Genomic DNA, 18,735 nt, shown 5'->3' with positions numbered 1-18,735 from the left:
GCATGAACATTGACTTCTCTAACTTCCGCTCGGCCCCACCTCCCCCTCGTACCCCATCTGTTACTCTTTTTAATGCACACATTCTTTCTCTCACTCTCCTTTTTCTCCCTCTGTCCCTCTGAATATACCTCTTGCCCATCCTCTGGGTCACCCCCCCCCCGTCTTTCTTCCCGGACCTCCTGTCCCATGATCCTCTCGTATCCCCTTCTGCCTATCACCTGTCCAGCTCTCGGCTCCATCCCTCCCCCTCCTGTCTTCTCCTATCATTTTGCATCTCCCCCTCCCCCTCCAGCTTTCAAATCCCTTACTCACTCTTCCTTCAGTTAGTCCTGACGAAGGGTCTCGGCCTGAAACGTCGACTGCGCCTCTTCCTATAGATGCTGCCTGGCCTGCTGCGTTCACCTGCAACTTTGATGTATGTTGCATGTATACAATTTTAGTGTGTGGGCAATATCCTCCCACATTTCCCCACTTTATTGCTTGTATATTGCGATGAAGACACAACAGAATGATTTTTACTCCCTTGGATGTAAGAAATAAAATAAATACAAAACCTCTGTGAGGGGTATTGAGTATTTCCACTGCAGAGTTAATTCTTTCTTATGTTCACCCTGCCCTTCAAACCCATAGTATACTGATCTTTCCAATGTATATTACACCAAATTGTATGCTTCCAGGTGTGATGTAATCAAGGCTGTGTAAAATCTGAAAATATCCTCCTCCCATGTTCTGTTCCTCTAATTACAAAGGCTAAAATTCCATTTATCCTTCTATTTTTCTCTTGCAATTAACTACAAGAATTGTGGTTGAAACTCCAACAGATACAAAAATGCCCGACGAAGGGTCTCAGCCTGAAAGGTCGACTATTTAGTCTTTCCCATAGACGCTGCCAGGCCTCCCGAGTTGCTCCAGTATTTTGTGTGTGTTTTTTGAATTTCCAGCATCTGCAGATTTTCTCTTGTTTGTGACACAACTGCCTTTGCTGATTGTGCCTAGTCCTACAGCTGTTTGGGCAAGTTATGATTGTCAGTAAATGTGACTATCCCTGTGTCATCATACACTGAGAAACAAGTTATCTACCCATATGTGCAGTCTCCCATTACAGAAACACTGCCACACAAATCTACTTGTACAATGCCTCTTGTGGAGTCCACTCATGCAAAGTCAGAGCTGACACTCACATAAACAAAAACTTGTTGATACCCAGGGTTTGCTTCATCTTTGCAGAGATTTCAAAATTTAATGTAATAATTGTCATATAATTTGATTCCAGTTAATTGGGACAGCCACTTATTTTTGTAGTTGGGACAACTCTTGAGGAACAGAAACTAATGAGAGGCATTGATCGTGCAGATAGTCAGAGGTATTTTTCCCAGGGCTGAAATGGCTAGCACGAGAGGGCAGTCTTAAGGCGCTTGGAAGTAGGTACAGAGGAGATGTCAGGGGTAAGTTTTTTTTTACACTGGGAGTGGTGAGTGTGTGGGGTGGGCTGCTGGCAAAGGTGGTGGAGGCAAATACGATAGGGTCTTTTAAGAGATACCTGGACAGATACATGGAGCTCAGAAAAATAGAGGGCTATGGTTAACCCTATGTAATTTCTAAGGTAAGGCCATGTTCAGCACAGCTTTGTGGGCCGAAGGGCCTGTATTATGCTGTAGGTTTTCTATGTTTCCAATGAAGAAAATAGCCAGAATTTCCTTCATTTATTTGGGACCTGCCGCATAATTGGGACAGGAGACTTGCTGAACAGTTTCTTACTAGCGACAGTCACATGTACTTCCGTAGCTGTTAGACACTACACCATGCATAGAGCAAACAGTTTAAAAATAATGTCAGTTGCGTATGCTTGTGTTGTTAGTCATTTGGGCTGACTGATGCTGAATTAAAAAGCAGTGATTTTGACACTACTTCATGCAGGAAGCCACTGAAGCAGTCCATTATCTGTACTAGATGTCTGTGCTGATTTTATTCATTTGCAGTCACTCAAAAGAACACAGCAGCATATGCTGGATGAATTCCTCCATTGATAAATATTGGAGATCAATGCACTGTTTTATAGTACTGTAGTAATATTGGTAGTGCTCTGTATTAAGTTGTATTTCATTTAAACACATAATTTGTTATGGCAGTTTTAATTTTATATATGTTTTCCATGAAACTTCAGCTAATTGAGGCAGCAACTTAATTAGGCCAAAATGTACTGGTCACATAGTGTCGCAATTAACTGGAATGCACTGTATATGATTTGGGAACACATTAGGACTCAGACACTGTAAAACAAGGTAACCTTCACTTTAAAAATTGAATGAATATTTTGTGAACAATACTACGAGGGGTGATTGATAAGTTCGTGGCCTAAGGTAGAAGGAGTCAATTTTAGAAAACCTAGCACATTTATTTTTCAACATAGTCCCCACCTACATTTACACACTTAGTCCAGCGGTTGTGGAGCATACGGATCCCTTCTTTGTAGAAGTCGGCATCTTGGACCTCCAGAAAGTGGTCCGCAGCAGGGGTGATTGATAAGTTTGTGGCCTAAGGTAGAAGGAGATGAGTTATACAGCTCTCGTTACATGCACGTGCAGTACAACTCTTTGAGTGAAAATGCAGAAGGTTTGAAGTTAATAACTTATCTCCTTCTACCTTATCAATCGCCCCTGCTGTGGACCACTTTCTGGAGGTCCAAGACGCCAACTTCTACAAAGAAGAGATCCGTATGCTCCACGACCGCTGGACTAAGTGCGTAAATGTAGGAGGGGACTATGCTGAAAAATAAATGTGCTAGGTTTTCTAAAATTGACTCCTCCTACCTTAGACCATGAACATATCAATCACCCCTCATATTTTCTATTAAAGATAACTTTGTTAAGGCATAAGAGCAGAATTAGACCAATAGGCCCATTAAGTCTTCTCCACCATTCAATCATGGCTGATTTATTTTCCCTCTCCATCCCATTTTCCTGCCTTCTCCCTGTAACCCTTGCTGCCTTTACTATTCAAGAAACGATCAACCTCCACTCTAAATAGATCCAAAGACTTTGACTCCACAGATTCACCATTCTCTGGCTCAAGAAATTTCTTCTCTCTCTTTTCTAAAGGGAAGTCATCCTATTCTGAGACTGTGCCCTCTGGACCTAGACTCTCTTACTACTGGAAACATCCTCTCAAGTCCATTCAATCTAAACCTTCCAATATTTGGGTAAGTTTCAATGATATTCCCCCCCCCCCCCAGCCCACCTCAGTTTTCTAAATTCCAGCAAGCACAAGCCCAGAACCACCCAACATTAACCCTTTTATTCTCGGGATAATTCTTGTAAACCTCTGAAGCCCCCCCCCCTACCGCCAATGTCAGTGCATCCTTTCTTAGGTGCCAAACTGCTCACAATTCTCTAAATATGGTCTGACCAATGCCTTATAAAGCCTCAGCAATATATCCTTGCTTTCATATTCAAGTCCTCTTGAAATTAATGCTAACATTGCATTTGCTTTCCTTACCACTGACTCAACCTGCAAGTTAAGATTTTGGGAATCCTACACTTGGATTCCCAATTCCCTTTGCACCTCCCATATTACTACTTAATTATTTATGGTGCAACTGTCACGAAAACTAATTTCCCCCGGGATCAATAAAGTATGACTATGACTATAACTACGAATATGATTTCTGACTTTGCTCCTTGTTTAGAAAATAGTCTATTCCTTATATTAAAGTGTATGACAATATGCTTCCCTACAGTCCATCTGCCACTTCTTTGCCCATTCTCCCAATCCGTCCATGCCCTTCTGCAGACTCCCGGCTTCCTCAACATTACCTGCTCCTCCTCATCTGCATATTTGGCTACAAATTTATCAATTCCATCACCCAGATCCTGTAAGTTAAGTTCCTGTCTTTTGCCTTCCTTCTTTCTTAAAGAGTAGAGTAACAATTGCAATTTTCCAATCCTCCAGAACCATTTCAGATCTAGTGATTCAGCTATCTTTTTCAGAATCCTGGGGTGGAGTCCATCAGGTCCAGGTGACTTACCTACCTTCAGAATTTTCAGCTTCCCACACACCTTCTCCTAAGTAGTAGTGACTACACTCACTTCTGTCCCAACACTTGAACTTCTGGTATACTGCTAATGAAGACTGACACAATCAGCTTGTCCCCCATTACTAACCCTCCAGCATAATTTTCCAGCTGCCCAATGTCTACTCTTTCTTCTTTAATGTTATGTATTGCTGAAGAAAACTTTTAATATCCTCTTATATTATTAACTAGCTTACCTGCATATTTCACCTTTTTCTCTTCTCATTGCTTTTTATTTGTTGTTAAATTGCAGATCTCAAAAATCAAGCCATGTAATTAGTGCTCAACATAAATGCATCTATTTTTTTCTAATACAAGGATGGTAATCTGCACAAGCTCTTCATTTTTTTTTAATCTGCAGAAGCAACATTTAGCAAGTTAGATTAGACACTTTCAATATCCTGTCAGTAATTTGAAAGCTGAGGTTTCCTTTCCCACTTACATGAAATCTGGAATAGAGCAAATAAAAAGTCTATTCCATTGTCACATCACATTTCTTGACCAAAATAATACAAGTTTTATTTCCTCCTGCTTATAAGCACCTTGATTGTCCCATAGAGCACTTCAGATCAGTTTGGAGTTGTAACAACAGTTAAGTTTATAAATGCTCACTGGCCTTTCATTTAAAGTCCCCTTTCTGTAATATTTGTATTTTATTACTCTTCATTGCAAAATGTTGTGTGAATACTAATATTTATCTTTTTAAAAATGTAAATTCTATAACCTGATCAAACCCATGTGCACTTCCTCCAGCAGTCAACTAGTGGGACTTACCACCAGGAAAAGAATCCTTGAGGAAGACAAAGGTAGCTATGGGGATTAAGTTGGTTCCTTGATTTAATGATGTGGTTGGAATTTAACAAATTTCCAAGAACATGTTTTGACCTTGAAAGTGGTTAATATTATCTGAGTATAATTAAATGATAACCGTAGATCATGAATTTAATCAGAAATACTTTAGGATTCATTCAGTTAAAGTTGACCAGTGATCTTAATATCCTATTATGACCTTATTTAGTATTGTCCTCAGATCTGATATTTCTCTAGAAGCATCTGACTTTTATTTTTGCATCAGCTAGATTTCCCTAGCAACTTTTACCAAGTGTTTTCCTCTGTAAAACTTCTGGACAGATTCCACATAGTCTTCCTAAAAAATATGCTTCCTTTTTTCACTACTGTGAAAAATGTAAATTCCAATTTAAATCCTCAGTCACCACAGCCATTCTCAACAAGTTCAGAACAAATTCCTTAGCCTTCCTTTCATTGAGACAAAATGCAATTTAATAGTGAGGTCACTCAGATGAAAGTTTTTCATTCACATTCACAATGTGCTTCAGAAATAGCAGTACAAAAGGCTATACGTGGTTTGACTTAAGATCTACACAGTAAAATATAGCAATAAAGAATGAAAGGCAGGACAAAAGAACCTTCTATTTTTATAAGTTTAAAGAGCACCAGCTCTGAGATCTGATATGCTGTCAACATTGTGTTCAACCAGAAAAGCAGCACTACATGGTTGACTTAAAGAAAAGAAACTGGATTCCTATAAATTCAGCCAACATCCACATTGAATTTAGATTTTCGTTTTTTTGTTAAATCTGGATTTATTTGAATGCGTATAAAGAAATAAAAGGGTAGAAAGACCCTATTAAGATTTGATACTTTATAAGCAACTGAAAACCAAGTAACAAACCCATTAACGTATTCAAGGTTTTATTTGATTGATAATTTTATTAACACAAAATAAAATTTCCAAGCCATAAATCTGGCAGTTCTTATAGATTTCAGAAGTAATCTCACGGGGGGTTGTACCCAAATGAAAAAAATATATACAAATAAAGTGAAATCAGTTTAAACACAAATGCTAATAGAATCAACATAATGTACACATAAACATGTGAACAGCCATGAGCTGGATTAGTGTAAAGATAAGCTACAATAATAAGTAAAAGATACCTTTGCTGAAATAAATAACCTGGTTACAATCTCATTCACAAGCACATTAGCTTTACAGGTTCAACGTTGTCTGCGTCCAGTCAGAGACTTTTTGTATGGCTATACATCATAGTATCTGGCTCCCATTGAAAAAGATGAAGTGAGCCCAATTCTTCCGAATACAATCGATGGCACAATGGAATCAGACCTGGCTTTGCTGAGAGCATGAAGAGAACACCCAGCAGTGTAAAGCAATACTAAAAATCTAAAGATTAAATTCTGTTAAGACTAATAAAGAATTTTCTATTTGAATAGATATAAAATTTAAACTGCCTTTTTCTTGCATAATTTTCCTGATTGTGAACACTGAGATTCTTGCTGTTTCATTTCAGTTTTAAGTTAACTTAAGCTATTTTTATGTCAGAAAATTGCAGTTTAAACAAACAGTTCCCTGCTTTATTTTAATCTAAGCTGCATATTATTGATGGCTTGCTACAACTTTATTTGCATAGCATTTAAAGTCCCTAAGTGAGAAAAAATATTTCAGTGATACCACCAAATTCATTGTGTCATTGTAAAATCTGATATTTCCTCCCTTATACCATTCCCATTGGAGTTACTAATTTTTTCTTCCCACAAAAGAGCTGTTATTACACGGCAACATTTTTTGACATTGGAAACTTTTAGAAAGCTCTCAGATATCAAAGTTCTTACTATCTTGAAGTTTTGGTTATTAACTCTTAGTAAGGCAAGAGAAATATTTGATGTATGTATATAGGCAATATGTCCAAGGCTGCAATTAACTAGAATGAGGATTGGTAATACAAGAGATTCAAGGACGAATGAAGTATAGCATTTTTTTTGTTTATGAGGTTATGTAGCAAGGAACTGATAAATCTTTTAGATTTTCTGCCCTAATACAAACATATACCTCAAAAATCCAACTAGGGAAAGAATTTTTTTCTAATTGAGAAAACTAAATCAGGCACCCTGAATCTCCTCAACTGCTGGTGTGTAATTTGGAAAAAAGGCTTCAAGAATCTTGCTAATATTACATAATAACTCAATAGAAAGATATACACCATTTTAAAGGCTTATACAAGGTTTTAGTCAAATTGCACAACTTTTGAGATGTTAGCATCACATTCATGAAGAGTCAAATACCAGTACTCTGATAATAAATCCATTGCTTTGGTTTTTCACCAGGGAGGCAGGGAAAAGCTCACTCAGCAGAAAAGCTAATATTTAGCATTAAGCAAAACCACTGAATATTTTGCCAGATTGGTTTCTGAAATATTAGTGGCTCTCCCATGAATGAAATAAGTCATAAGCTCAAAGTGTAAATATATAATTCATCACCAAAGGAGAATTAGCCACTATTAGATTCAAGAAAAAGGTCCCCCAATTTCACTAAAACTACACATCCAAACAAATCCAATTTATGTTTGAAGTTCAAATAACGTATACTAAAAAAAACTAACAGAATTAAGAGTGACACAATGGTACTGCATGTAGTGCCAGAATTTTACAGCCCAGCAACCTCGGGTATAAAGAAACCTCTGGTGGTGTCTGTATGGATTTTGTACACACTCTGTGTCAGACTGGGGATTTCCTTCAAGTGCCCCGCTTTCCCCTCACATCCGAAAGGCTTGATGGTTAGTAAATTAATTGCCCACTTTAAATGCTCCTTAGTGCAAGTTGGTAGTAGGAGAATCAGGGTGCTGTGTGAAAAAAAGTTGCGAAGAAATAGTAATAGAATGCTATTGACAGAATTGCTCTGGCATAGATTTGAAGGGCCAAAATATGAAAATATTACAATAAATGTCTGTTTAAGTATTCACCCTACAAAGCAAATCAAGAGGCAGTAGAAAGCTCCAAACTGATGAAAATGCAATGACTTTACAATTGCAACTGTAGTTGTGGTATAAACAAAAAAAATGCAGAGAATAGATTTTGCACTTGAGAAAAAATAGAATAAGACCTAAAATATTCAAGACTATTTTTGAATTTTAATAGTTTTATCAAACCTAAAATATGAAATATGGCACAAAATAACTCCAATTTCATATAAAATAACATTTGTACCAGCATGACATCTAGAGTGCTATCTGAGTGATAGTATAAAGTAATTCACAATTATATAAAGTAATTCACAATTAATTTTGTGCAGCATTCTCTGTAGGTGGTAACACCCCCCAAAAAGTGGCACTGAAATTTGTGATTATCAGCTGGAACTCGTGTAAACTAACTTGTCATAGAGATACATAACACAAAAATTAAGCGCATTAATTGAGGTAACTGTTGATCATATTTTAATCACAGTTTGGTCAAGAAAAAATATCCAAAGGCAGTCTGAATTCATCTTAAGCCAAGCATATCAGAATTTTTTTAACCCCAAGGCAGGGGAATATAGAAATAGACAGCACAGGCTTAACAGAAGAGGGGGAGAAATTTAAAGGAGAACTTGGTGGTAAGTTTTACCATACAAAGGGTGGTGAGTATCTGCAGTGAGAAGCCAGAGAAGATTTACAATATTTAAAAGATTTTTGGACTTCAAAGTCCGATGCCCAAACGTGTAATCGCGCAGCAGTCAGCACAACGCTATTACAGGTCGGGGCATCAGAGTTTGGAGTTCAGTCTCCGGTGTCCTCTGTCAGGAGTATCTGTATGTCCTCCCCATGGGATGTGTGGGTTTCCTCCCACAGTCCAAAGAAGTACCAGGTGGGTTAATTGGTCATTGTAAATTGTCCTGTGATTAGGTTAGTATTAAATTGGGGTTGTCAGGAGTTGCTGGGCGGTGCAGCTTGAAGGCTGGAAAGACCTATTCTGTGCTGTATCTCTGAATAAAAGATGTAAAAATAAGTAATTGGGCAGTATGGGTCTGGGCTCTTTGGGCTGGAAGTGGCTGTTGCCATGCTGTATCTCTAAATAAAATACTCTTTGATGGATGCCTTGTGTCATCATTACCTAAAGTGAAAGTAAATTTCCTAAACTTTAATAAATGCCTTTGGAATAAGATAAATTAATTGCAAGACACATGTAAAACTGGTCATCATTAAGAGTAGAATGTGCAGGTTTGCTTTAGTGCACTGAATCTGAATTGCCGGAGAAATGCTGACCTTCATTTAGTAACACAATTTAACAACAAATATTAGCACACATGTACCATTGTTAAAAACAAATCTATTAAAACACATCCCAAATGAACTGTGAAAATATTATAGGCTGTACTCAAAGATAAAAGTAGTAATACCAGAAGTGATTGTTACTCTCCAATTTCTGATGTCAGGATCTGAAACAGTTTATATTCCATCACTAAGTATTGTTAGGAGGAAACCTTGACATTATAGTTAATCTTCCCCCATTCCACCTCCAGCAATTTCCTCAATTTTGAATCGAAGTTAATTATAGCCTTAGGCAGTATATTAATAACCAGTTATCCAGGAACTATTAGGATTTGAAATAAATGACCTTAAAATCAATTTTAAATTAAACTAGAAACATACTGTAAAAGCTTGAATCTTAAAAATAAATGTTGCTGTCCCTTTGCAAATTGTGACAAATACAATTATTTGATTGCTGCTGCAAAACATCTTAAAAAATCTGAGGAAATAAAATTTCTTTACTATAAACATATTTCATTCAGAACATTGTTTCTCATTTGCAGTTTTACATAGAAACACATGCTAATTCTTCAGAAGTCTGGAGAGGAAGGGCATGAATACTGGTAAGGTCCATTAACCTGTGAACAAAATATAGAGAAGTGGTTATTGGAATTTCCTTCATGAAACATAGAACAGTAAGTACAGCACAGGACAGGACAGGCCTTTGGCCCACGTTGTTATGGCAAACTAGTTCAATTAGTAATCAAATGCCTAACTAAACTAATCTCTTCTGTCTACACAATGTCTATCTCCTGAACATTTATGTGTTTATTTAGGATTATCTTAAACACTGCTATGCTATTTGCTTCTACCACCACCCTTAGCAGTGCATTCCAGGCACTCACCACTCTACAAAAACTTGCTCTGCACAGTTCCTTTGAACAGCTCCACCTTAAATGCATGCCCTCTAGTATTAGACATTTCAAACCCTGGGAAAAAGATACTTGCTGTCAACTTATCTATGCCTCTCAATCTTATTGTCCAAATACCAGGTGATGTCTCACTCCAGCGCCACAATACACTTGGGCTACCCAGCCCAATATAGAAGAGCAACATTAGCCAGTCCTCCAAGACAGCACATTTGTCCAGAGAAAAGATCTTGGTCAAGGCCTCAGCAAACTCATTTCTCGCTTCTCAATAATATGTGCTATATCTCATAAGCTCCTGGGGACATCCACCTAAATGTTCTTTTTAAGAGACCCAACACAACCTCACTCTTTATCTCAAAATATTCCAACACGTTTGTACTCTCCACACTCATCTCCCTACCCTCCATGCCCTTCAGAGTAGCATTTTTCCCATAGCAGAATACTACGGAACTGCAAACCTGAAATAAAAACAGGAAATGGTAGTCAAAGAGGACAGGTAGCATCTGAAAGGATACTTTTTTCTTAAAAAAAAGCTTTCAAAAGGTAATTGACCTGAAACAATAGCTTCCAGTTCCTTTTACAAATGTTTCCTGATGGGCTGACCATCTCCAGTGTTCTCTGGTTTCCTCTAACATTTAGGTTTTCCTCCACCTGTCAACCCAGTACTTCTTAAAAAGATAAAACAATGCTCTCAAACCTTTCCCCTTTGACGTACCATCACTGTACGTAACCTGCTAAAATACTCATGTTTCATTAGTGCAATGGCTCCTTCTTATTCAGAAAGACTATCATTAATATTCCAGTTACACTACCTGATGAACTGACTACACAAGATTTCCATTGTAACTGGCATTATTTAGTGATACACCACCAAAGCACAGCAAAATTCAATGCATTAGACACACTTCATTTTTTATTCTCTATGGAGGGCAAAGCTGACAGGCAGAAGAGAAGACGCGCTGTTATCACCTACAGTGTTGCATGCATGTAAACTAAAATAGGGACAGCCGTTTGACCAGACTATTTCCCTTACCAAAGGTATTAAAATTTCATGTGTCCAAGCAGTTAAATAATTTCACTATCCAAATTTCTCAGGTACCCTGCCATGATCATTTGTCGCTTTACTCTGCTATAAGATGATAAGATGCATGGCAAGGAGCTGGTATAAACCACAACAGGAAGAAGATGAAGGAAGAAGGCCCAGCAAGTTACTGTAATTGTAGATACATCACCCTGTTCAGGTTTTCTTATTAGAATTAAAAACTTTTTATTCACTATCTTTAGCCATGTCATTTTGACAAGTGTCTTACATAGTTCAAAATAAGTCTCTTATTCACTTAGAATGATTAGACTTGAAGATTTAGGAAGTACATAAGATTCCTAATTTGCAGCAAAATACATCCAATTACAAATAAATATTATGAAATTTTAAATAAAAAGTATGACATTTTCCAAGAAGAAATTTTAAACGAAGCAGTAGGATAAGAGATTTATTGTTTTACCCTAGCATCATATTCCAGCACAAAAGGAGGAATGTCGATCTGCTCCGGAGAAATAAGTGTAAACAGCTGAGGAAGGGTCTCAACATAATGCACTTTGTCCTTTAATCCCGAAACAGAAAATGTTGTGAACATCCAGGTCATCATCTGGTAAACAGAAACATAATCAAAAATAAACCATGAGCTTGAAAGCTCCAAAATGTATTTTTTACATTTTAATTAGATAAGCAATTAGGTAGTGACATTCTTAATATGCTCTTTTGCTTTAGTCTGGAACTTCAAGCTGAATTGCTACACAATGCATGCAGATTAGTGGTGGAAATGAGTAATTAATTATGTCTCCTTAAAATCTTCTGAAATAACTTATAAAGTGTACTTGCTGTCGGCAGATCTCGGTGCTTTGCCATTACTTTTATGGCAACACTGATCTCATTTTAGACGAGCTGTATAATACTCATGTCTAGACAACAAATGACTGAAATGCTAGTACAAAGCAAAATATTGCAGAAAACAGAAAATGTTGGAATCTCACAGCAAGTCAGGCAAGAACAATTTTCTCCTAACAGATGCAAACACTTCAGGCTCATCAACCTGAAATATTAACTTTTTCTTCCATAAAGATACTGCTTAATCTACTGAGATTTTCCAATGCTGTGTTTTATTTTAGATTAAAATGTTAGCTATGCTAATTGCTTTTGAGTCATTCCAAGTTTTTGGAAGCTTACGTATGCACCATAAAAACAAAAAGACAGGTCAACCACATTTTTCAGAAAAGGAAAAAGGTGAAGCAAATACAAGTTGGATTCAATTTCAAAAGTTAAAAATATAACTAGAACAGAAGACTGAGAGAAAGAGAAAAGAGACCAGGGGAAATCAAACTTAAATTTAATTTGCATTCAAAATTTCAACTAAAATATGATAGAAGGAATATTTCTGATTTCTAATAAGTTTTTAAAGAGCAAAAACATTTAGTAGCTGCAAATAGTCAAAGACTTAAGGTTGCATTTATATAATTTAGATTTGGATAAATTAGACAGCTAAGATGAATGGAAGTATATTTTGATTTACACAGACATCAGGTGTGGTGTTCTTTTGTACATTGCATGCTTCTGGAAAGCTATGCTACACTTTTGTAACAATTGATCATCCAGGGTGTAATGAAGTTTTGGAACATCTACGATATGATTGCCCTCCGCATTGGCCACTGTTGCTCTTAAATCTGCCAACTATTTTAGTTAGATAAAATAATCTAATATTAATTAGGTACTTGGGAACAATGTTAAGTAAAAGCATGCATACCAAGAATTATAGACTCTCTGGTTATTAAATATTCTTGTAGATGCTAAAAATCTGCAGATACTACAGCTGTAATGGGTTCAATCATTACAGAACTTTCAAAGTATGAGTTTACTGGTATTACAACATTCCTCAATATGCAGGCGACTGTTATGTGGCAAATAACATCCATGCGACAAATGTTGGGCGATGACGATCTCCAACAAGAGAGTCTAACCACTTAGTTTTGATATTTAATGACACTATCATCAATGAGTCCTCCCAAACACTAACTTCCTGGGGTCTCAACCAGACAATTGGTCGAATAACCCAAGTACCTTCACTCCGTAAACACAAGAGATGCTATAGATGCTGTAAATCTTCAGCAACACACACAAAATGCTGGAGAAACTCATCAAGTCAGGCAGCACCTATGGAGGGTAGTAAACTTACATCAATTATTTATTGCTCTCCATAGATGGTGCTTAACTTGCTGAGTTCTTCCAGCATTTGTGTATGTTACCTTCACTACATGAGCAAGTCAGAGGCTAGTTTCCCGTGGTGAGTGATTCACTTCCTAACACACCAAATCTTTCCCATCACCTGCAAGGTAGATATCAAGGGCATGATGGAACACTCTCCAATCATCTGGATGAGTGCAGCTCTGATAAAAGTCAAGAAAGTTAACACCATCCCAGAACAAAGCATCCTGCTGGTTTAGACACATGAGACTCTGCAGATGCTGTAAATCTTGAGCAAAACACACAAAATGCTTTAGAATATCAACAAGTCAGGCAGCATCTATAGAGTGGAATGAGTATTGACCATTTAGGCCAAAACCCTTTATCAGGGTTGGAAAGGAAGCCAAAATAAGGTGGGAGAGGGGAAAGGATTACAGGCTAGCAGATGATAGGTGGAAGAGGTAAAGGGCTGAAGAAGAATCTAATAGGAGAGGACAGTGGACCATGGAATAAAGGGAAGGAGGGCAGTGATGGGCAAGTGAGGAGAAGGTGAGAGGGTAACCAGACTGGTGAATGAAAAAGGAGAGAAGGGGAAGGTGGAAGCAATTACTGGAAGTTGGTGTAATCAATGGTCATACCATCAGGATTGAGATGGAATATGAGGTGTGACAAGCATGGCCTCCTTTACTGCCACGATGAGGTCAAATAGAAGTTGGGGGAACTGCAAAAAGCAGCAGCTTCCAGTGGCTACTCATTTCAATTCGACTTCCCATTCTGGCATCTCCGTGCATGTCTACTGTCACAACAAGGTCAAACTCACGTTGGAGGAGCAATACCTCATATTACGTGTGGTCAGCCTCCAACCTGACGGTGTGAACCTCAATTTCACTAACCTGGTAATTACTCAATCTCCCGCGCCCCCCCCCCCCCCGGTTTCCAATCTGGTTACGCTCTCATCCTTCTCTACTTACCTGCCCATCACCCCACTTTAGTTCCCCTCTTTCCCTTTATTCTATGGTCCACCGTCTCCCCTTCTTCTGCAGCTCTTTACCTCTAACACCTATCACGATTTAGCTTCTTACTTCATCCAGCCTCACCCACCTTCCTCTTCATCTGGTCTCACCCATTACCTGCCAGTTCATACACCTCCCTGTCCCCCCACCTTCTTATTTTGGCTCCTGCTCCTTTTCTTTCCAGTCCTGATGGGTCTTGGCCCAAAATGTTAACAATTCATTCTCCTCTCCAGATGCTGCCTGACTTGCTGAGCTCCTCCAGCATTTTTTGTGTTACTCTACCAGAAGTAAGCAGCCTCCTCAACAATGTGACATTACTACTCTACAAAATGCACGACACAACGACAAATAACAGCACCTTCCAAAAACACAACCTCCACCACCTGTAAGGCATGGGCAACAGGCACATCAGAGCAGCATATACTGTGGATACCCCTCCATGTCATATATCATCTCGACTTGGAATTCCATTACTGCTGAGTAATTCCTGGAACTTCCCACCCAGCATTATCTTGGGAGCTCCTTCACCATCTATATTGGCTCAATGTGGTGGCTCATGGCCATCTTTTATCATGCAGATTGAGAAGAACAAAAATGCTGTCAGTAACATTACATCCAAAAAAAATGGCATTCAATAGCTAAGAATGCAATTTGAAGCACTTGCTGTTTATGTATTGTCCGCAGTACCACCGATGCGGCAGAGAGGGCCTCAAGATGGCTGTGGCTCAAAAGAGGGGAGCCATGGAGTCATAAGTAGCTAGCCATCTGGACACAAGCTGGGGTCTGATCAGCCCCAGCTGGGTCACCTGGAGGAGGTTGTATGATGTTGAAAGACCCGAAACACCCGATGATTCCAGGAACATCACTGAAGATATGTCCAGAAGCATCAATAGATGTATGTACACAGCAGTATACAAAATTTATGTTTTGCTAAAATGAATGCAATGCATAATACTTTGTTCCTGCTCATTGTGCAACTTTGCTTTGAATGCCACCAGCAGCATGCTGATCACTAATGCTGTAAATCATATCACATAAAAGTCATACCTTTGACCGAAATGTTGGATGTACAAAGTAAAACGCCTTCATATTTCTTTTGTATCTGAAGTAAGCAAACAAAAAGTAAGAAATTTTTACCATTATCATGTCACCTTTTTCCTAAGCAATTGGAGGCAAAAAATGATACCACAATTAAGTCCTTATTATCTACCAGCACACCATCTAAGGATCCAAGTACACACAACACTGGGTTCATGAATGAGAGGTTAAAATATGAGCAGATTTGTGGCCGGAGCTGTGGTCCAGTGGATCTGCTGGGTGTGTGGTCAGACATGGGATAGTGATGAAGAACAGTAGGAGGTCAGGAATGTGAGGAGGTTTATGAACAAGCTGAAACTGAAACCAGTAAGCTAAAACTTATGTTTTAAATTACAAACTATTGAACACTACACTTGAGGCTTTAGTGTAGTTTCATTCTCATCACCTTCTTAAACACTTCTTTTTATTATCCATGGGAAATCAACGTCCTCTTGCTTGGTGATTAACCAGGACTTAAGTGAGAGTGAAACAAAATTATTGCGACATCTTGTCAACTTTGGTTTGCATCCTGTCATCTCTCGCTGAACTTAACTCATTTGCTTTCTCACTATTCCATTTCTGATGAATAGCCACCGATCTGAAACTTGACTCTGTTTCTCTCCCCAAATGATGTTGCCCAACCATAGTTCTTCTAGCAATTACCTTTTGTTTTGTATTTCCACCATCCACAGTTTTGAGTTCTAAGTGTAACTTTATTTTGTGCTATGGACACTTATGGCTTCCGAATGATGATAACAATAGCTATTCAACTTTTAAATTTTCAATAGAAATCAGAAATGGGAATAGCAGATTCACAGGTGCCATGACACACTGAGCAAGATTTCTGTCTAAGCTGAACTCATTTTCCTGTGTTTGGTCCATATTCCTCTAAAGATTAGAATCTAAACTTTTAAGACATAATGGGGAGAAAATTGGAACAGACACATGGCTGCCAATCAAAGCTCTGGGCCATTGATCCAGAGACAAGATCAAAAGCCACAAAGTAATTACAGAAATCTGGAATGTTTAGAACAGCTGGTCTCAGTAAGTCATGAAAATACCAGAAAACATAAAATAAGGTAAACCAATGTTCTTCAGATGAGGGAAAACAACCTTTCTTACTTGGTGTGGCCTGTATTTGACTTCAGACCCAGCAATGTCATCAACTCGAAACTCTCTCCTTAGTTGAGAACATTAGATAATGATACCTGCATTACTGACAATTCTTAATTCCCATCTGAACAAAAATTGGTGCAACACTTATGTAAATTAAGTAAATCTGCAAAATCGGCAAGACTTACTTTACATCAACTATGTCGTATAACTTCTTGAGGAATTCTGAGTCAGGATGATTGTGGTCGCTGGTTAGAGTATGAAAGTACACCATGACAAACTCCCTTACAGCAATGTGGTCCATAATGTGAATAAAATACAGCAGAGCCTAAAGAAAATAAACAGTATTATAAACCATGGTCTATGTTTCAACTGCACGCTCATTATGTGTTGCTCTTTGGAAACAATATACACCAGTCCCTTTTTGTCCAATCCTTGTAGCCAATTTGAAAATGTAATCAGTGGTAAATGAAAAGACATGGAAGTGAAGTGCTTTAATCGAGCAGTAATATAGCAAATGGTGAAGAATAATTAAGCAACGTATCTGGTAAAATGGAGTCATACTTATAATTTGATACATGACCATGACTGATTTCAGACATTCAACCTGGAAGCTGGTAGGTAAAGCAGTTTTAAGTGTAATGTTGTAGCATGTATTGTTGAGTATTTAATAGTTGAGTGTGTGTGTGTAGTTTGATTAAGCATTCTTGTTCATTGAAATAATTCATTGCAGGTTACATGTAAAAATACGTGAATTGCGCATGTCATCACGCTACCATATTATACGTCTGCACCTTGCTTAAAGTAAACACAATGTTAGACTTGCATTCCCAGTTCCGTCTTTTTCTTGCAATTAATTTAATATTTTGAAGTTACAAAACATAACAGTGGCGATGAGTTATTTTTAAAAACAAACCCAAGACAGCTACCAACCTGTTGAAGTGCAGTGAAGCAATGGAGTTTTAAAAAAAAGGCACAGCAAGGAATGGTCGATTAAAAAAAACAATGCAGCATGTGCAGAGACAATCAAGTTAAAAAAAAGACCAGAAAACGTAAAAAATTCATGGGTTCATAAACAGTGAGGGCCAGGTGATAAAAATCATTAAAAAAGGCAGAAATGGCTAGCAACATTGGGAAGACTGACACTTTCAATTGTTCAACAGGTAACTGGCTCATGTATACTGAGCTAATTGAACATTGAACAGTATCTTGAAGTAAATGGAATAGCAAATGAGAAGTACCAATTTTGCCGAGTGCTTTAAGTTTAAAGGCATACAGTTTGCTACAAAATTTGACTGCTCCAAACAAACCAGCTGAAATGAGTTTTGCTGATATTGTGAAAGTGATACAGGAACATTTGGAACCAAAACCACTGTTGATTGCAGAACGCTTTAGGTTCATAAGTGGGATCAAAAAGGAGAGTCCATTTCAGCATACATGGCTGAATTGAAGAGACTATCTTGAGCATTGTCAGTTTGGTAACAGGCTTAATAATTCGCTGAGCAAACATTTAGTTTGTAGAGTCTTACAAGAAAGCATTCAAAAATGCTAACCAAAGCACAGATTACATTTAAAAGAGCAGTTGAAACTGTTATATCAATGGAAACCGCAGACAGAAACAATTGGGTTGCAGTCAGGAATGAAAGTGAGTATGAACAAAATTGCAATGTCTAAACAGAAACAGGCCTAGCTGAACAAATTGCGTTACCATTGTGGCAGGGACTCACATACGCCAGATCAATTCAGGTTTAAAGGTGAAACGTGCAGAAAATCCAACAAAGTAAGACACATACAAAGAGCATGTCAAGCAGTCAAAAATAAATGGACTGTACAGGGAAGAGAAAAAGATAAAAAGTTGCAGTATCAAAAAGCACTAAACTGCATCTTGTTGATAAAAAATCTGATAATGAGGAGTGACGCAGGCTTGAGTAGCCTTGAGATTTACAATTTGAAAACTAACAATAGAGAAGCAATATGGCTTATACCAGAAGTGAATGGCAAATTAATTAAAATGAAATTGGACGTGGCTTGGCTGTATCAGTCATTCCACAAAATGAGTTTGAATGGCATTTCAAAGATATTAAACTGAAGCCTGCAAATATCCAACTAAGAACTTATACTGGAGAAAAGGTAACTCCTGTGGGAATGACATTCGTGACAGTGAAATACAACAACCAGCAAGCCACATTGAGCTTGTGCATGGTATAAACAGGAGTACTAACATTGTGGAGATGTTAGTGGCTGAGACAGCTGCAACTTG

The 18,735-nt window shown here is 38.0% G+C and overlaps 1 protein-coding gene and 1 long non-coding RNA gene across 3 annotated transcripts in view; one reads left to right on the top strand and one right to left on the bottom strand.

The window, feature by feature from the left end:
• LOC134347991 (uncharacterized) overlaps positions 1–15,306 on the top strand; it is a 30,173-nt gene extending 14,867 nt beyond the window's left edge. Inside the window, exons 2-3 of the long non-coding RNA XR_010018314.1 lie at positions 4,823–4,875; positions 14,970–15,306. This is a non-coding gene — a long non-coding RNA (uncharacterized LOC134347991). The remainder of the gene's footprint in view (positions 1–4,822; positions 4,876–14,969) is intronic.
• The window catches only part of gdap2 (ganglioside induced differentiation associated protein 2), a 51,247-nt gene continuing 37,904 nt past the window's right edge, over positions 5,393–18,735 (bottom strand). For both annotated transcript variants that reach the window (XM_063050706.1, XM_063050707.1), the window contains exons 10-13: positions 16,664–16,803; positions 15,333–15,387; positions 11,540–11,683; positions 5,393–9,746 (exon numbers count right to left, since the gene is read on the bottom strand). In XM_063050706.1, the coding sequence (XP_062906776.1) occupies positions 9,699–9,746; positions 11,540–11,683; positions 15,333–15,387; positions 16,664–16,803 (387 nt within the window). In that variant the 3' untranslated portion in view covers positions 5,393–9,698. The remainder of the gene's footprint in view (positions 9,747–11,539; positions 11,684–15,332; positions 15,388–16,663; positions 16,804–18,735) is intronic.

The sequence above is a fragment of the Mobula hypostoma genome, chromosome 6 (assembly GCF_963921235.1).
Source record: "Mobula hypostoma chromosome 6, sMobHyp1.1, whole genome shotgun sequence".
Lineage (NCBI taxonomy): Eukaryota > Metazoa > Chordata > Chondrichthyes > Myliobatiformes > Myliobatidae > Mobula > Mobula hypostoma.
Note: the sequence above shows the minus strand (reverse complement) of the source record. Positions and strands in the feature narration are given on the sequence as shown.